At 43.3% G+C, this 21,165-nt stretch overlaps 1 protein-coding gene across 1 annotated transcript; it reads right to left on the reverse strand.

Moving 5' to 3' along the window:
- Positions 1–1,968: 1,968 nt before the first annotated feature.
- LOC308121105 (high-affinity choline transporter 1-like) lies at positions 1,969–14,806 on the reverse strand. Its single transcript, XM_080482183.1, has 8 exons — positions 14,560–14,806; positions 13,874–13,987; positions 9,936–10,091; positions 8,334–8,482; positions 7,121–7,264; positions 5,352–5,505; positions 4,903–5,120; positions 1,969–3,020 (listed from the first exon to the last, which is right to left on the reverse strand). The coding sequence occupies exons 1-8, from the start codon at positions 14,741–14,743 to the stop codon at positions 2,469–2,471; spliced, it is 1,671 nt and encodes a 556-aa protein (XP_080338309.1). The 5' UTR covers positions 14,744–14,806; the 3' UTR covers positions 1,969–2,468.
- Between the last annotated feature and the right edge of the window lie 6,359 nt (positions 14,807–21,165).

Genomic DNA, 21,165 nt, shown 5'->3' on the forward strand with positions numbered 1-21,165 from the left:
TTTAACTGGAGATACACACTTTTTTCATTCATTCATACAAACTCCTGTTGAAAGAGCTGCATGACACACACACACACACACACACACACACACACACACACACACACACACACACACACACACACACACACACACACACACACACACACACACACACGCACACAACTGCGAGTAACTTCAAAAACTTGTACCCGGTTACAGTTATCGTAATTTGATACTGCCTTAAATACAGAAGTAGTCGGGATACTTTACAAGTACGATTACCAGTACCTGAAAGTACATTCATAGTTGCATCTTTACATCTGCAGTAGTGAAGATAACTTCACCAGTAACTAAAATTGTTCGACATGATTACATTCATAGACACTTTAGTTAGTTGTAATTGAAATTGGTACTTGATTACAGTTGGATTTACTAGTTTTTGCTTAAAATACTTTAATAGTTGTAGTTTAACAAGTAACTTAAAATTACCACTCGATTACTGTTATAGTTACTGCTTAATAGAAACTGATGCATTAAAGTGTTTTTTTTTCTCCTGTTGACACACTGAAGGGTAACAAAAGATTTTTTTCTTCATCACAGTTACTGTAATTAGTTTCTGCTTTCATAGTCAGGATACATTACTAGTACCTGAAAGTACTTGATTACATTCATAGTTACATCTTAACATCTGCAGTAGTGGAGTTAACTTCACCAGTAACAAAAATTTTGGACTTGATTACATTCATAGATACTTTATTACTTTAAATACCTGTAGTATTGGAGTGACATTAGTGGTAATTAGAAGCAGTCCTTCATTACAGTTTTAGTTACTAGTTTTTGCTTTAAATACTGTTGAAGTAGTTGTTTTTTTCTAGTAACTCAATGTTAGTACTTAATTACTGTCAGTTACTTTATATTCTGTAGTGGTGACGTTACTTTACTAGTAACTGATAATTTGTACTAGATTATAGTTATAGTTAATAGTGTTTGTTTTTAAATAATGTTGCAGTAGTTTTTTTTCTTGTAACTTCATGTTAGTACTTAATTATGGTCATAGTTGTGAAGGTAATACATATTGAAAATGGGCACTTTATTGTATAGTTGCTGTTTTAAATACTGAAGTAGTGCAGTTACTATAGTATTATCTGAAAGTAGTATCTGATCACAGTTGTAGTTACTCGTTTTTCTTTTAAATACTGTAGTAGTTGTAATTTTTTAAAATTAGTAACGTAAAATTAGTACTTGATTACTGCTTTATATACTATAGTAGTGAAGTTACTTCACCAGTAACTGCAAATTTGTACTTGATTGTGTTTATAGTTACTAGTTGCTGCTTTGCATGTCATCGTTACTTTATTAATAACTGCAAATTAGTACTCAGTTATAACCACAGTAACTAGTTACAGCTTTAAATACTGCAACAGTGGAGTAACTTTACTGCTCACTGAATATTAGTACTTGATTCTAGTTATAGTTACTTTTTAAATACGGAAGTAGGTTAACCTCACCAGAAACGGAACTATTTTTACTTGATTACAATCATAGATACTGATTGATGGTTTAAATATTGCAGTAAGAGAGGATCTTTGCTTTTAATGAAAAAGTACTTAATTATTTGACTTGTATTTACCAGCTTCTGCTATAAATACTGTAGTAATAGTGTCAACTTTACTAGTTACTGAACATTAGTACTCCAGTACCGTTACAAGAACACGTTACAGCTTCACATACTGAAGCGGTGAAGTTACTGGTAACTGAAAATGAGTTCTTGATTATCGTCACAGTTACTAGTTACTGTTTCAAATGTTGCAGTGGAGTTAGTATACTTGTCACTGATTACTTGTCCTTGATTACAATCACAGTAACTAGTTACTGCTTTAGTTGCTAATTAACACATTTGATTCTGCATTAGTGGAGTTACTTTACCGGTAACTTAAAGTACATTATTTACAATTATCATTACACCATGTAGGAACTGCAGTAAGTAGCAGATGAGGTCACTTTATTAGTAACTTAAAAGAGTACTTGATTACAGTTATAGCTACTCCTTTGTAAATTGAGAAACTTCACAGTTTGAGGGATTGTTTCGTTTACTTTCTCCGTTGCCTTGGAGACCGTCGAGGACACGTTTTGGTGGTTTTTTTTAGCGTTTCCAAAGGATTCGCCCTGAAGCGGGACACAGCGTTAGCGTGAGTATTAGCATCGGGACGGAGGAGGAGGTGGAGGATTTTTCTTTTTCTTTTTCTTCTTCTTGTTTTTTTTTTAAGTCCCCGTTTCCGTCGACGCCTCAAAAGTATCACCGCTGCATAAAATTGCAGAAGAAAATGAGCTCTTACAACGAAGAGCATACAGTCTGTGCGATGTTTTCCCATTCGTGCTGCATATAAAAGTGTACAAAAATTCAAAATATACGGTGCTATAATTAAAAGTGTCCCATCGTTCCCTAATAAATCAGTCCCGGATAATGCAGAATGTATAAAAATAACTTAACACGTTGACTCCAGCATCGGCTCGCACACGTCGTTCTCCTCGGTCGGCTCCTTTATGCTCGGGCTCTTAGAGTCGGATTTGTCTCCCCCCGGTGGCGGAGCCAAGTACTGAGCTTTCACGTTGAAAACGTCCCACTTCTCTGGAATCAGTCCCCTGTTGAAGAGCTGAGACGCCAAGTAGGAGAAGAGCAAGATGGCCGCCACGGCGGACAGCATGCAGATGGTCCTGATGGGCGAGCGCTGCACGTAGACGCCGTCCACCAGGGTGCACCCGGGGAACTTGATGATGACAGGTAAGCCGAGCAGGCGCTCGCCGCACAGCACCCGCAGCACGACGCCGACCAGGCAGCCCAGGACGGCGCCGTAGCCGTTGGAGACGTTGAAGAAGAGCACGCAGACCAGCTGAGGTAGCATGAGCGTGTAGGTGAGGTCGGAGCGCAGCAGCCAGATCATCAGCACGCTGTTGTCCATGAAGGTGAGCGACGTGCCGGCCAGGCCCACCGCCACCACCGAGAAGCGGATCACCCACTGGATCTCCTGCTCCGACGCCTGCGGGGAGAGAGCAGACCCGTCAGCGCCGGCTCGGCTCGGGATCATCGCCGCGGGTTCAAGAATAAATAAACTCATCGTAACTGGCAGTGCGGGGGAAGTTCTCAATTCCTCACGCGAGCAAACAAACAGGAAGCTTCACGCAGACAGGAAGTGGTTCTCCACGAGGACCGAACGTCGCAATATGGCGGACGGTGCAATAACTTGCCGGCTGTTAATCGGTCGCCAGACATCTTTCAAATGAAAGGTGGCAGGTTCAAATCCCCACTACTCCCTGTCAAAGTGCCCTTGAGCAAGACGCTGAACTCCAAATTGGACCCGCTGGACTGATTGAGCGCCGTGCGCCCAAAGAGTTTAAGGCCCCGTTAACATTCCAACGTTTTCAAGTGAAAAGACTCTCTTTGCGTTTTGTTTGGGTCCGTTTCCACGGCAACGGTGCTCGGAGCCACTGAAGACGCAACTTTTTGAAAACGCTGCAACTGCGCGTGTGCACCGCGGCCGTGGATGAACAATGACAATAATCTGTCCGTACGTGTGGTTTCATTGCGAAAACAACCAACAACTGGCGACCCGGCACGCTGACTACATCGTTTTTAGCGTTTCTGCCGTTTCCGCGTAAAGCGGACATCGTTTTAAAAATGTTGCCGCGTAAATGCGAAACGCAAAAATGAAGCCTTTTCAGTTGAGACGTAGTAAAAACAAGGCCTCGTTCACACTGCACACACTTTTTTTCCTCATTCTTCATATTTCTCATGTTCTCATGCGAGATTCTGTCGTCTCGTAATTAACAACCACTTGAAAATGGATCTACACACGCTGACATGTGTTGCCAGATATTGCGGGTATCCCCCCCCCCCCCCCAATTGCGGAGGCAAATTCTCTCACCTTTTAACTTTATTTTATGCTTTTGTGTTTTTATGGCTTTATCACATATATGATAGTTTAATGGTTTTAACTTGATTCCTACACAAGTTGAGATTTGAAGTTTTTTTTATTGAGGTGTGTGGGTTTTTACATTTAGTGAGTCTCATCTGGCAACCCTGGTGCTGATAGGCGTGGCTTCCATATTTACGTCCCTAAGCAACGTGCGTGATTTCTGGCCTCCATTAAAAAGCTCGTTCCCCTTCGACCGAGAACAGAACGACATATGCCTCTGCGTCGAGAATTCACCAGGGGCAGAGACCCAACAACTGTCGATAATCTGCCAACGTGTACAAAAGAGGTAGCCACAACTACTTCACGTTGACGTCAAGGTCAATCTCTCTCGCCGGGCAAACACACAACGAGCTGCCTCTGAACTGATGTGGCAACACAGATTAGATTACTCCTCTGAGCTTGTGTTGCCTTCGCCGAGGATCCGATCTCCGACTGTTCTCCATTTCAGACCGTGACTTAGATAAAGTGGCTTGTAAAAATACGTTTTAATTAAAGTAACGGCCCGTATTTTACTTTGTAAGTTAAAAATGTTATATAAGGAGCCACTTTATTTATTTTGATATCATTATATTTATATCATTCGGATTCCTTTTCTGATATAATATCCTTTTTTTTTATTTATTTGTAGCACCATCGTGGATGAGAAACAACTTTCATTGTTCTGTCTAACTGCACAATGACAATAAAGATGATTTATCTTGGCTTTATCTACGATATTCAATTAAACATGAATTCATTTAAATTGTACTTAAGTTTCTTTGCACTGAAACATTAAGAATTGAACTAAATAACACTATTTAAAGGCTGTTGTGAATTAATCTGGAGATTAAAATGAAAATGCATTTCACACCACAGAGTTAAATAGAATTAAAAATAGAATTAAATAGAAATAGAAGAACCCCCCCCCACCCCCCCCCCCCCCCTCCCCCTCCTGCTCCTTCCTCACCTGCGTGCGCAGGATGTTCCTGTAGATGTTGGAGGTGAAGATGGAGGCGGCGGACAGCAGCGCCGAGTCGGTCGACGACATCACGGCGGCCGCCACGGCGCCGATGCCGATGATGGAGATGTAGGTCGGCGTGAGGTGCTGCAGGACGAGCGGCAGGACGAGTCCCGTCTCCCGACGTTCGAAAGGCGACGGAGAACCGTACGTGGTCAAGTTCCAGTCTGACGGGTAAAAAAAAACAAACAAAAAGACACTTTTACTCCTGAATTCTAATTGTTATCGACGGTTTATGACCTCATTAATCGAAGATCTTACGATGTAGTGACGCTATAAAAGTCCAACAGGAACCGTTACTGTTTAATTCTCACTCTTCAAGGTTTAATTTCCCTCCACAATGTGACATATCTGCTAAATCTCGACGCGTACGTCTTGTTTAATTTCCTGAGCCGTACTTGTGGATGCGGCCGCCGCTCCGAGGAGGATCGGCGGGATTCCCAGCGTGGGGACGATGAACGCCGCGGCGAAGCAGGTGATCTTCGCCGTGGACGAGGAGGCGGCCGACAGAGTCCGCTGGTGGAAGTTCTGGAGACCCAAGTTCCCCAAACCCTGCGAGGACCCGGGAGAGGGAGAGGTAAGGAAAATAAGACGGGAGATGAGGACGCTCGGCGCCGCAGCGGGACGCAGCTTTTTGGCGAGATGAGACGTTTGACGCCAGCTGGGACTGAAGCGGCTCGAATATCCTGAAATGTTTTACCTCCCGAGGAGTTCTCACGAGCCCTGGTGGGAAACACACTCCTTAGAGTTCCCCTAGCGAGCAGAATCACACCCCGCTGAGTTGTACTTTCAAGTCCCGCGGCGTGTTGGCGGCCACGTCAAGTCGTGGAATTTAAATTTAGTTCTGACCTGAAGCCTCAAGTGTCCGATTGTTCTGCTCTTTGTTGGCTTAACGCTTCCAAACACAATAAACTTTCACCTCATGAATGAACTCGTCCTCCTGACAGCCACACGGAACAAATCCACGTATAAGCAACACCAGCATTAGCACTAGCATTAGCATTAGCCCGCGTTCACCATCGCTGTGAGGCATCAGTGACCTTAAATAAAATGTGAGCTGCTGTTTGGTAGTTCATTAAAGAGACTAAAATCCAGATTATAGAGCATCTTCTTCCACTAACGTCCAGATTATAGAGCAGCTTCCCCCCACTAACATCCAGGTTATAGAGCATCTTCCTCCCACTAACATCCAGGTTATAGAGCATCTTCCTCCCACTAACATCCAGATTATCGAGCATCTTCCGCCACTAACATCCAGGTTTTATAGAGCATCTTCCTCCACTAACATCCAGGTTATAGAGCATCTTCCTCCCACTAACATCCAGATTATCGAGCATCTTCCGCCACTAACATCCAGATTATATAGAGCATCTTCCTCCACTAACGTCCAGATTATAGAGCATCGTCCTCCACTAACTTCCAGATTATAGTGCATCTTCCTCCCACTAACATCCAGATTTATAGAGCATCTTCCCCCCTCAAACATTCAGATTATAGAGCATCTTCCTCCACTAACATCCGGCTTGTAAAGCATCTTCCTCCCACTAACATCTCAGTTATAGAGCATCTTCCTCCCACTAACATCTCGGTTATAGAGCATCTTCCTCCCACTAACATCTCGGTTACAGAGCATCTTCCTCCCACTAACATCTAGGTTATAGATCATCTTAAAATAGCAACTGCTGTTGTAAGTGTTCCCAGTTGATGAATAAATAGAATTGTAAATTGTTATAAACTTCAATATATTACAAAAACTTTCATTAAAATGTACACTTGCGCAAGAATCAGTTGCAATGCATGATGGGATACAATGGATTAGATTAAGTGACAAATGGATAAACAGTGAGTGTGTTCTGGACTCTTTGAGTGTCTTACAATGGGACTAGTGATGCTCACCTCACAGTCAGACACAGTGAACATCCTACACGCTGTTCTATAAAGGGAACGGTGAGCGATATCGGCACATCTCTTAAAAGAAAATATGCAGGGATGTGAACGCCTCGGTTCTAATCCAACATTTGACGTCTGTTTCTGACTGAGAAACCACTTAAAAAAAAAATATTTTTTTTTAAAAAGCCATCCGCAACATAGACGAGTCTGACACAAGGCTTCTGTGGGTCTGAACGGGAACAGGGTGTCTGGTTCACAGAGAACACGTCAGCCTCACCAGAAGTAGAAAGTTATCGATCCACCTCCAGACTCGGTCCGCCTCCAGGGTGCCCACCCACGGGGACTGGAAGGTGTTGTTGTAGGCCGTTTCCGTGATGTCCGAGACGGCCGGGCTCGTCAGGGCGAAGGGGACGCACAGCCACTGTGGGAGGGACGCAGGAAGCACAAACGGGGGGGAGACTTTTAAAAACAGCAGCAGCAGCACATATAGAAACTGTGACTTAAATCATGTTTCCTGCTTCCTCTGCCATCCTGCAACGTTGCAGCTCCATGAAGCTTTCGCAATATTATACGTCAATAAACATTTTCCAGACTGCTGGTCCCAGCTCCTGGATAAAAACAGCTAAATCAGAAAAAACAGCTAAAACAGCCAGAATCGATGGATTTACTAAAAATGGGGAAAAAGAGTATGTAAACCTTCTCGCAAAAACAATTATACAGGATGAACGTCAAGCTAAAATGAATAAAACTGCCGGGAGGAAAAAATTACAATATAATATAAGAAAGAAACAGGAAAAGAGGGGAAAAATTTAAATAAAGAAAAGAAAAGTGAAAAATGGGGAAAAGGAAAACAGAAAAAAAATGATTAAAAAAGAAAGAAGAAGGAAAAGAAAGTCGAAAAATTTTAACTGAAACATTTGGAAGCACGTCGGCTGTAAACAGCTAAATGGCTAAAACAGGAAAATCCAACAAAAAAAGTGGGAAAGCTAAAAATGGAATAACATATACCTAAATTGTACCTATGGCACTTCATGAATGGAACCAAATTTTTCCGTATGCATAGCTTTTATTTTGAAACATTTTTTCCCCACCAGGAATTCGCCATAGTAACCCATCATGTAATTATTTTCACCATCTCAAATGTAAAAACAACGATATAATGCCAATTGATTATTAAGTGATTGCATTATTGAGGCATTTCTTCAGCTTTTGAGGCATTTTTCCAATCAATCATTGGTAGTTTATTACATAAGCAGTCACATACAAATCATGAGGTCTAACATTGCACTGTTTTATCACAGTGAAATTCATCCCATTACTGGTTGCCACAAGCATTCAAACCAAGAATATTGCAACTGTGAGCTTGTGATGTTTATATTGTGACATTTTATTGTCCTTTACTGCTATAAGACCTCAGAGGGAACAGATTTAAATGCTGGCAGGCGACACAGAAACACATATAAAGGATTTAATGCTGGCGGGGGACCCACCAGGCTGATGAAGATGAGGATGAGCTGTATGATGTCGGTGTAGGCCACAGAGTAGAGCCCCCCCAGCAGGGTGTAGGTGATGGCCACGGCGGCGGAGATCCAGATGCTCACGGTGTAGGACAAGTCCAGGATCACACTCATGGTGACGCCTGGAAAACACACCAACCTCAGCGTAAACATCGGATCACACCCCTGCTGCCTTCACACGTCATCCAGTTATCACTTTGCTTCCAAACACCAAGTACGATTAAATGTGGATTCATACATCAGTTTGTTCCTTTATTCAGCTCCTCCACTCTTTTAATATTGAGTTTTTTTCAAGATAGAAACAATCTAATGTACGATTCATTGAAATTAGAGAAATGTAAATACAGAATTTCATGAACTCAGCCGCCATGTTTTGTCCTAAATCCTTCTGAAGGTCATCATTCGGGAGTGACAAGGATATTTTTGAATGTTTCACAATTTCCAAATATCATTTCCTTCGCCAACGAAAGTTGGGTGATCAACGAAGTTGCCCGAGATGATTGTTTTTGTCGGCGTGTTTTTATTTATTGGTTTGTATGTACGTATTTTACAATTTTCTTTCGCAAAAACTACTCGCCCGAATTGCATGTAACTTTCAGGGATGATTTATCCTCACCGAAGGACCAAGCACTTATATTTTGGGACGTTAACGACTAACTGTTTTGGAATAAATCCCCGAAAACTGCGAAAGAATTTCCCATACAAAGCAGATGAGAGCGGCGCCTCATGGAGGAGATCAAAGGAGATCAGCGCCTGTTGCCATGGAGACGCTCCCTGCTCAGTGTTCCACGCGGTGATGTTGCTACCTGACCTACCTGGTTAGCATCGATATGAGCTAACGGCTATCATGGGTTAGGGTTGGCGTCGGCGAATTTCTGCGCTCTACCGAGTGTAGCTCTAGGTAGTCATGTCGTACTTAAGTTTAATGGTAATTTATTACAATCAATCAAATCCTTTTAGTGAGTTTGATTAAGTCACTTACATGTCTTAGTAGTAATTTTGTAATGGAAGAAACACTTAATGAAGTTCTTTGTGTGACAAGCTTTATTTTAGAATCAATATTCATGTCATTATATATATTTAGTGGGAATTATTAACAGTTTTACTCCACGCCTGAAACTAGAGAGGCAGTTTTATGAATGAAATTAGTCAAACCGAGTCTGTGCGCTATGAGATATCAATGGAGCTCATGAGTGGAAATAGTTTTGTGTGTGTGTGTGTGTCTGTGTGTGTGAGTTCCTGCGTGAGGATGTGACGTGCGGAAGTCTCCGGATGGTCACCGACGGCCCTGATTACTGCCGTGATTGAAGCTCCCGCTCCCCCTGATGGGGAGTTATTTCAGACAAAGGCTTGTATTTCACTCGGCACCTCAGCAAAGAGCTGCAATCAACAGCTGCCAGGCTGAGACTCACGCACGCACGCACGCACGCACGCACGCACGCACGCACGCACGCACGCACGCACGCACGCACGCACGCACGCACGCACGCACGCACACACGCACACACACACACACACACACACACACACACACACACACACACAGGAGCGGGTTGCATATAGAAACATTCTTACCTAATCCTATGAGTGTTCCTGTCACCCACATAATCTCCGAGGCGAGCGAAGCCAGCGAGAGCGCGGCTGTCGGTACTTTTCCGTATTTGATCTGGAAGGGGTCCATCATGGTCACGTACTTATTGTCCCTCATGGGCTCGGCGAAGAAGAGCCCACCTTTAGCGAGGGGAGAAGGACACCGTTTATTACCTCACAGTCTGACATGATTCACGGCGTCGTTTAGACTCTCAGCTCACTGGATATTTTCCAATCTACAGAAACAGTAAAATGTTTTGTCTCCCTCACAGGCCACTCTTTTCTTTCCGTCCATCTGAATTCAGCCGGGATTAAGAGGATAAATATTTTGTTTCCCATGTGATTTTCATGTGGGCAAGAATGTTGTTTTTCACCGCCTGCTAATCTCTACAAATACGGAAAGTTCCATAACCTGTCGAGTTCCTGTTTCGTTCAAAGACATCACACAAACAAACAAAAAAAAAGAAAAAGAAAAGCCCAAAAGTACACGGAAGCTCTTGAAATCCCTCGTTTTGTGATTTTAACGCGGTTACCCGTGCTTTTGTGCGATCTTCCCCTCGACTCCGAGAGGCGTCACCAGCTCACAGTTCTGCAGGTTTTCTCGTTGCGATGGCCGAAGTCCCGTCCCGCCGGCCTCGGCTGCACTTTGAGTCCAAGCGGCGCGCGGCCAAGTGGGGCCGAGGTAGAAAAAGCTGCGCGAGAGATTTGATACCAGCTACACTTCGTTTACGCTACAAAATGCCGCTAAAAATACACGTATGTCTTTCATCACCACAAACTGACCCGGGGGGTCATCCTTAATCCGTATTTACAGTTTGGAGTGCCGGGGGGACATTTACTCTAATTATCCATTCAAAAAAAGTACATTTCTGGAGCCAAAAAGCATGAAAATAAAACACCTTTTAAATCAAAACTGGTTCGTGATGCATGTATGTTAAAAGCTTTATTAATGAATGTTGACATTTCATTATTATATTAACAGTTTTAGTCATTTTACTTGATGTTTATAATAGCTGTTTAAGTTATTTTAGCCATTTCAGTGGTTTTAGCTCTTGGCTATTTCAGCTGTATTAAACAATACAAACAGTTTCAGCTTTAGAAACCAAGAACGTCAAACCCATTTTAGTTCAGGAGTCACATTCATCCCAATTTTATCTTGAGTGGGTTGAATTGGCAAAATAGAGCCATAATAACCTTTAAATTTAGATTTTGAATGTTTTTTTATATCTGTTGTGGTGCAGAGTATATGTGGTGAAAATGTCTATATTTTTGCAAATCCAAACAATTACTACCGAAAACAACTTTAACCTCAACATAAAGTCAGTTTTAAAGATGTAGAATACAGATTACTGATACTGATTAGAGCCTCTCGCCTTATGCTTGACTTTAAACCATTAGAGCATTTTAGCTATTGTCTCGCTGTTTTCAGTGTTTTTTTTTTAGCTTTTCTAGCCATTATAGATATTTTAGATGATCTACTTTCACTCTTTTCGCTCATACAGGAGTTTCAGCCTTAGAAACAGCTTTAAGGCGACTAAATCTAAACTTAAGGGACATTAAACTCTCTCTGTAAAACAAACGTGGGAACCATAAACATACATAACGGGTATTTTTGTTAATTACTTCACCTTGAATGGTAGAAAAATCATGCTAATTAAATTACCCGACCAGTCGGCCAGTTGAAAATTAGTCGACTCGTCGGGTACGAGCTAGTGGTAGTCGACTATAACGACTAGTTTTAACCATTATACTAATCTTAGCATTTCTACATATTAATAGTAATAGAATGGAATGGTTAAGGTTTAAAAGGAGGTCGGTTAAAACGGTATAGGATTCTATTCTATTGTCTTCCTGTCTACTTTATTGATAACATCCATTGTAGCGCATGTAGATGCAGCGGCTCGGTGCGCTCAGATTATAGTATACCTTTTATATGTATTTTAGATTCATGTTTTTATATTCGATATATATCTTTTTTACTATTCATCTGCTGCTTACAAGACCGATTGTAACTGACAGTTTCATTGTTTTAATAGCAATGACAATAAGGTTTTCTGATGTAAATTTATATATAGTTCTTTTTTTCCTCTTTCTGTTGTACACTTCTTTTAAAGTTTCCAAAATAAAACCCGTCTAAAACCTTGACTCAAACCAGGATCTTCTTCCTGTGAGCTGTAACAGTAATATTTTTCTAATTTAACCTCCTACGACCCAAACTAGATTAGCATTGTGGTCTAGACAACCCAAAATAACATCCACACATATGTGGACGCCAGGTCCTGGAAGGTTAAAACGAACAGAAATTGCTTAAAAACAACGGTCTTCTGTGACGAGTTCTCTTTAAAGTTGTGAAAACAATAATCCGGCCGACTGCTTCACAACCCAACATAAAGTCCACATATGTGGACACCGGGTCCAAGGAGGTTATTTTTATATTTACTAATAACATGTTCATTAGAGACATGCTGAAGTGACTTATAATAAAGACTCTAAAACAAATTTGACATCATTTTCTTCCCTAATTCTCCCCTCAAGGCACGGAGCGCACACGTCTTGAAGCCTTAACATCACGTCGCTGTTACAGGTCTTCCGTCTTCCAGTGGGAGGGGTTAACAGACTGCTGTTACATACAGATAGCTGCTGTTTTCTGGCCGCTGCCACCAACTCCAGCCACGCACGGAGGCGTAATGTTTACCCCCGCTGTGTTCGCCGTCTCCATTCTGCTCCTGCCTGCGCAGGCAGACATTATTATTCTTGCACATTGACATAACTAGTTACGGTTCTCTGATTCGGCACAAAGCAGCGCGGTGCACTGCCAATCTTACTGGGCTGATAAAATTGCACAATCTGTTGCTTCCTTTTTTTTTTTTTTTTAATACTACAGACAAGATGTGGTACGCATACTTGGCATAAACACTGTTTATGGTGTTCAGGGGGTTTGAAACGTATCATAAAGTGGATGAATTAAGCTTTACGCCCTGAATACGCCCCCTGTAGAATAGAGCAATCGCAGATATTAATAACCAGCTTCTGAGAATCATCAACCGACAAAGAAGCAGAATAACGCATTCATTGTACTTTTTTTTTTTTTATTTACGTTAAGAGGCTGCTCAGGTTTTTTGCTTTGGTGTCATAAGACAGTCATCTCGTGATAGTTTCACGTTGGCCTCAGATTTTCCTGCGGAAATCCCCCCCTGACGTTGCACATATGGTTTCACTCCATGTGCTTAGAGATGTACATTCATCAGAGGCGAGTGTATAACTGGATGTTTACTGGGCATCTATTGTACAAAAAAAAAAAACATGTGCCAAAGCAAACATTTGGAAAACATGACCCATTTTTTCCAGCGTGGAAGGAAAAACCAACCAAAAAATAAATAAAAAATCCAGCTTGACCCTCATATTTTCCTCTGAGAAATACATCTTTTTTTGTTGTTCTCCCACACCAGTGATATAAGATTTCCTCTTTTGTCATCGCGCCGTGCCAACTGCGTGTTGCATCACTCTCCCATCCGGCAGCGAGGTGGAAGCGTGAATGCACCACTGACTGGATCTACACCAGACCCCCGCTGGGAAGGTGTCCTGATCCGACCGGTCAGATTTTGGCTCCGGCCGTCCCCACTACTACAGTCTGAACGTGTGATCATTATTCACAGCAGAGGTTACTAAAGGTCACAGTCTGGATGCTGCTCTAATCATTCCAACAGCAGATGTTTCCCCGATGACGACTTTCCTTTCAACCCTGCTTATCACTGCTGCAGGAGATCTAAGAATAACAAAAGTGCTGGGGGTTTTCTTTTTTCTTGTCCTTTTTTTTTGTCCTTTTTTTCTTTCTCTCTATTCACTGTATGTAAGCGGCACATGTGAGTGGAAATAAATCCCCGCAGGAGGCTGCAGTGTCGCTGTGTTGCCGCCATGCTCACCGATGATGAAGCACATGGTTGCAGCTATTGGCATCACAGCCCAGATCAGCCCCATGGACGGGTTGTACACCGCCTCAGCAGTGCCCACGATGAATCCGCCTCCGACCCACGTAGCTGCATGAGACACACACACGCGCACACACACACACACACGCGCACACGCATACACACGCGCACACACACATAGAGAGACATATGATTCACACACAGGCTGAGGACATCGTGCACCTGCTGCAACCTGATCACACCAACCGCCCGCTCTACTGTAACTTTAATAGCAAATTAAACTTAAATAGGGATTGTCTGACGATTTACAAAAAATACAAATACAAATAAAATACACACAATAGGAGGTGAGGGCGGTCATGTATAATGAGCTCCTATAATAAAACGTGCACACGGAGGATGATGATGATGATGCAGCAGAAAAAAATAAAGAAAAGTTGTTGGTATTACAGTTAATATGAGCCGATCAAAATGCAGCAAACGTCTGGGATTAAATCATATTATAATCCGGCACGTTGCAGAGTTATATAGTTAGAAATCTGCATTGGACACATTTTAATCCTCCTTAGAATTAATTATTTTATCCTGATATCTATTCGAAATCGCGCTGGTATATGATCATTTCGAGGAGAAGCGAGACGGACAGCGTTGCATTGTGAGGATTTGAAGCAGTTACTCGCCTGTCATGGTGAAGATGCCGACCACCAGGTTGATGCCCCGGTTTCCCAGCAAAGCCATCTCCGTCTTGTCCCCCTGGCCCTTCTTCGCCTCCTTCTTGGACTTGACGGAGGCCCAGATGCCGATCCCGAGCACCAGCAGGTAGAAGAGCATCATCACGGACACTCCGGGGATGTTGAGAGCCATGGTGGAGCCGACGGGAGCGTGTGTCGGCCTGCTGCCTGCCTGCCTGCCTGCCTGCCTGGATGCTGCTGCTGCGCCGCGGACGCGTAATGGAAGAACGACGCGCCCTGAGGCGCGAGCGGAGACGCGCGGTACTGCGGGGGGGGGGGGGGGGGGGGGGATAGGGAGGCTGCCGTCAAGGTGAAACACACGATCCAAACACTGCGGCGCCTCAAACACACTCTCACACACGAGATTTCATACATTTCCCCGCATGCAAACTGATAATTTCATATCAAATTCACTCAAATTCAAGTGTTCGGGTTTTTTTTTTTTGTTCCTTCCTCTCTGGTAGGCAGGGTGCAGTTTCTGAACAAAACAGAAGGGGACGCAGTACTGGGCGGCTGTAAACACATATACTGTATACTGTATATACATTTAATCGAAACACAAATCTACTTAGAAACGTCTATTTAGAGAACAAATGAACAAATTGGATGACGTGGTTTGATGTTATTTCCCTCTGGAGTTTGCATGTTGTCCCAGTGCATGTGTTTTTCTCTTATTTCTTGACTCTCCAATGCAAATGTGACCGTCTGTATCCCTTGAATTTGCTCTCTATGCAAAGTCATGATTACACGTCAAATTTACTTAAATTTGAGGGCAGGTACATTTATTCATTGAGCTCTATTGTGCAATTCACAGTGCTTCACAAAGAAATAAAATAATTACATTAAACATGACATTTACCACATAACCACTGACTCTCTTGCACGGGCTTTGCTCTTTGTACCCAACGAAAGTAACAAAATTCCAAGTATTATTCACGGGGTCTTATTTTCCTGGCACCCTTACGAAGGAATGGGAGCAGAGACGTCCGTCTTCCACTTTGACTGGAGTCTCAGAACGGGTAAAGGTCATAGCACAGGAGGTTTCACCTCCTGATAGTCCTCCGGCTAGATTTATGCTGATGGTAAAGACCTAAATGGTGAGCCGTTGCCAAGGGCAACCCTCTGAGTTTTGTTCTTCGTGGTCCCACAGTGGGCCGTGTGGTCAGTGGTTGTGGGAAACACAAGGATCTGGAGAGTCACTTTTGTAACAATTATGATTTAATCGTAAGCATCCCAGGGAAGGTGGACTATTACGTGGGTTCTGCTCTTTGTACTTGACGAAAGAAACTAAATTCCAAGTATTATTTACAGGGTTTTATTTTCTTTGTACCCCTACGAAGGAAGGGGAGCAGAGACTTTGCCTGGAGTCCCAGCATGGGTCAAGGTCACAAGCACAGTCCCTCGTCGAGCGGAATGAGGAGCCCAGTTAAATAGTGGAGCTGCTCATCCTGGAACCACCTCCACCTGGCAACCGCAGCTGCGCCCAAACCAGATAATTACCCAGCCGGCTCTTCCCTCGCTGAACTCAACCGCCTGGCAGGCACACCTGAAACCTGCCGAAGAGAGGGAAACACACCTGCAGCACCATGAACCTCCTCTGAGGCTGCAGAGGAGCGGGACATGACACTTTTGTGTATTTATTTATTTATTTTTTATTAAATTCTTTGTAAAGCACTGTGTTTGAATGATGCTCTAGACATACATCTGCCTTGCCTTGCTTAAAGCTTTGCAAAGAAATAAAAGAAAAACATGAATGCATGCAACTAAGAATCTTAATCTCAAGTGTTTAGGAGTATGAAATACCCCTCGCATACCCTCATCCTTTCCATTGGGTCGACTTTACTATTTGGCGTCCCAAATCAGCTACAGATTCAGTTTTTATTTCTGTTACTACCTGATATTTTTTAATGATAAGTGGTATCCAGGATACAGTTTTCGGATCAAAACAGAAGGATTTGTAGTACAGGAGGGCAATAAATACAGAAATATACATTTAATTAGAACCTAAAGCACCTTTTTATTCATCTTGTCCCCATCCATGTGCTTTTCTCTTAATTGTTGACTCTCAAATGCAAATGTGACTGTGTACCTAGTCTCCATGCTGAAACCTCCTGCCCAGTTAAATATAATTAACTGATTGAAACAGTACGGAAAATGGATGGATGTACGGATGAGATGCAGAAAAACTCAAATACAAGCCCCTAATGATTGTGATATTATAAATTCATGGTTTTTTTTATGTTCATTTATTATTGTTGTTTATTATTGTTGCTGGTAGGCAGGGGCCCTGTGATGGACTGGCGACCTGTCCAGGCTGTATCCCGCCATCGTCCAGAGTAAACTGGGATTGGCTCCAGCAGCCAATAAAGTAGAATAGAAGCTGGATGGATGAATCGATGGGTGGTGGTGACGGGGGGTGAAGTACAGGAGGGCAGTAAATACATAAATACAGGTTTAATTCCCTGGAACCTTATATTTTTTATAAATTAAATGAATTGGACTTTGCTGTAGCGTTGTGTGTCGGGGAGGAGGTGCTGTCTGAGGATGGGAGGCCTGGCAGGTGGCCGAAGCTCCAATGTCCCGAGATGAAAGCTGCGACCTCTGGAGCGGCGACTGGAGCCGGATCAGGTCTGGTGGGAACGACGGAAGGGGCGACGAAGCGAGTTCAACTTGCACTTCGTCAGCTCTGCTCTCTGTGTTGATACGAGCGGCGGCAGGGCGGCCGGCAGCCGGGCCAGGTAACGTCCCTGCTGACACGGAGGCGGTGAGTTTTCTGGAAAGAGGCTGAATCCCAGCTATGAGTGAAGGCGGACAATCACAGTCACCTCCCGGTCACTAATTCGTGAATCCTCTATAATCCATGTTTTTGCATGAAGGCAGAAAGCAGAATATCCTGGGAGACGGTACACAGGGTAAATATCTTACCTCCCCAGGAGCGGTTCGATCCCAAATTCTAATGGACGATGACAAATCATCCCTAAAGGTTTCATGCAATTCGGGTTAATAGTTTTTGCGAAAAGTTGTTAAGATACATTATTAACCAATAAATAGATAAACTAGAGCTACACTCGGTAGAGCGCAGACCTTCGCCAACGCCACATTTGTTTGCGGAACCGAGTTAGCCTCGCTAGCATGTTAGCCACTAGCTCATATCGATGCGAACTGGCGTGTCAGGTAGTTACATCACTGTGTGAAACACTGAGCAGGGAGCGTCGCCATGGCAACAGACACTGATCTCCTTTGTTTGCCTCCATGAGGTGCCTCTCATCCGCTTTGTATGGGACATTTTTTTGCAGTTTTTTGAGATTTATTCGGGAACGGTTAACCGTTAACGTCCCAAAATCTAATCGGTTGGTCCTTGGATGATGACAAATCTTTGCTGAAAATGTCATGCAATTCGGGTTATTAATTCTTTGCGAAACGTTGTTTAATATACATACATAAATACATAAATAGATAACCAAAACATAACCTTCTCAGTAATAAAGACACAAAATGTAATGTAAAACAGAAAATACAGGAAGCAAAAGACAGTCAGTCTTCACTGAAACAACTCAGAGTTGGAGCCGTCCTGCAGTTTGATCCAAATATTTGTTTCATAAAAGCTCCAAGCAGCTTGTGCATGTTTGACTCTGTGAACAGAGCGCAGGTTTAATCCAGATGATCTGAGGGATCTGGACGGCTCGTAACATAACAGAAGATCTCTGATGTATTTTGGGCCTGAAGCACTGGGAGCTTTGTGGACCGGCAGTAATATTTCACCAGATTAAGGCTAATTTGTGACCATAAATGGTTCGTACAGGAGACCTGTTGAAGGTTTATCCTGACCCTGCACATAGAGAGCTGGGATCAGCTCCAGCAGCCTGCAAACCTGAGCTGGATGAAGAAGGATGCAAGCTGAGCCATTGTTTTAGCAGTTTTCCTACAAGAGTCTCTCTTTTCTTTGTTTGACAGGAACAAAAGCCGAGTTCACAGGTCGGCTGAGATGAGACCCTAACTCAGGGGACCTCAAAACCTTCTCCGAAGGCGCGGGACGAAACTTCTTTTCATGTTTTCCAAGAAAACCAACGGCTGGAGTTCTGGTTATTGTTTGGCTCAGTGGGAGGTCTGTCAAAGACAATTTACAGCTTTGGTGATATTGCGCTTCAACCCTTTATAGGGAACTCATTTAGGTATATATTTAAATTGACGAATTTCAACACTTGAGTCTAATTTTTGAAAGAAATGTACCCAACTATTATTTATATGCAATACAAATATGTTGCACTGTGTAAAACTGACCAACATGATGTCTTATTTCACAATCTAAAGTTTCAAAAAATGTCTAAATTGGTAAAAATTGTCTTCAAAATGCTTGATCAGTCATGTTGTCACATCCTAATCACCACGTGGTCCTAATGTCCTACAAAATATGTCTTTGAGAAGAAAAGTGAGGTGTTATGTAACTGTTATTATCATTTAATCTCAGGTTTTAAAGCTGAAAAGCTTCAATTAAACATGTTACATCAAAACGACTCCAAATAAAAAGTCCCATCTCATTATATCAGCATTTATTTATTTATTTATCCCCAGTGTGTTTGGTATAAAGCAGAATCCTCATGATGTTGTTTACGTCCGGGTCACGTCTATTGATCCTTTTAGCCCACTATAAGGGATTTCATTGGTTTTAAGTCAGGATCAGTCGGCTAATGGGTAAAATTGATTTTAAACCAGTGCCGATGGGAAATGAAGAGATTTCCTCTCGCTCAACCAGCACAGTTTATCTGTGGTTCAATACAGAAAATAAAAATTGACTTACAGTCACTCCACCGGAGGCTCATCGGGTCAGGATTTCAGCACTGGAGGCTTGACATGGCTCCTGATACGCACAATGATGTGCAAGATTATGGTTTAAGTATCATATATATACACATATTCACACGACAACGTTTCAGGTGAAAACACCTTGCTTTGGTGTTTCATTTTCAGAGGATTTCTGTGTTTACATGGGAACAATTTGTTCACGTTTACAGCGTATTGTTCTCTGCGTACAGGTCTGTGTGGTTTCATTACAAAAACAAGCGACAGCGCCCTCCTGTGGCCCGGCAGACGAACTACATCGTTGTCAGTGTGTCCGCTGCTGCAGTGGAAACGCTTTTTTTTTCTTCTTTTTTTTTTTAACGGATTAGGTGTTAAATGTTGTCGTGTAACCGGGGCCTAAGCAACAAGTAACTTTTTATTTGCAGTAAGTGTAATCGCATCAACACTGATCGTCACCTACGGTTAGATTTCGAACGGTGAGCCGGCGGAGTTCGTTCAATCGGCCGTGACTGCAGGGATATTCTCCGCTACTCGGGATCTTTTGCATGAATCCCAAGACTGTCACGCTACGTTATCCCGTTGGTTTGATGTTAGAACACACGCGTATTGATTCACTGCGGCGAGTATATTTACTCCGCTATGTACTCTATGTTCCAGTGCATGTTATCAGTCGTGAAACCTTCATGTTCTTGAAGTGACTCCGTCAACGAGACGCGGACGACCGGCAATTTACGGTCTCCGGCTCGCGCCGCTCGTTCGTGAGCTCCGTTCCGCCGGTTTTCCACTTCGCGGCTCGGCCACAGCTGCCACCCCGCCGGGGCAGCTATGCGTGGGTCAGGGGCGGTTCAGGGTCTCGCTCAAGGACACCTCCTGGGCGAGTCGGCCTGTGGGTTGAGTATCCGCCCCGCTGCAGGGAGACAGTGTTCAGTGTCAAACACCTTCAGCTCTCCGCCGGCAGGATGCCACACTCAGCCTGTTATCACATTCTCCAGATTACAAAGTGCTTGAGATTGCACAACAAAACCATCGCAGGGGCCCAGCGGGAGGGTCGGAGATGTTGTGTTTGTAACCGTGGCGTGTTTATTTTAACCTGCGGTGGCGTGTTTGTTTTGTTTCAGCCAGTGTCATGGAGCACAGTGGGATCGGTCCGGGGTTGTCGAAGGGTGAGACCATGAAACGGTGAGGAATTTTCAGGGTTTTCCCAACATGGTCACTGGATTAGTTTGGTACTAGTAGTGAACCTTAACAAGCAGATTAGGACAAAATTGGACCTGCTTCTCCTAGAAACTACTGATATGATCCTGAAAACTCATCCAAGTCAAACATCTTGGGATAATCAAGCTCCTCACACTAAACAACGTGCTACTTCTATTTGATATTTTTAACCACGTCGGTGATTCAAGTTATGACTGACACGGACAATGGCGGGTAGAATGCATTGTCGTCTAATCAGAACTCATTCATGTGAAGTTTTGGTCGCTATCAGCCCGCGCTGGCCCGGGCCCCTCGAGTCGCCTTCAGTGACAGCTGCCCTCCAATCCCAGCCCGCCCTGAAACCGTATATACACACACACACACACACACACACACACACACACACACACACACACACACACCCCAGTTGGACATTGCTCAGATGTCCAACTGGGAACTTTCCTGCTTTTCTTACTTTCTGCACCGTAAGGATTATGTTCATTTAGTATGTATGTAGGATGCATTTGTTTGGATCATGGGAGGGAACCGCACAGAGAGAGT

The sequence above is a fragment of the Lipophrys pholis genome (genome assembly GCF_963383615.2).
Source record: "Lipophrys pholis genome assembly, chromosome: 15".
Lineage (NCBI taxonomy): Eukaryota > Metazoa > Chordata > Actinopteri > Blenniiformes > Blenniidae > Lipophrys > Lipophrys pholis.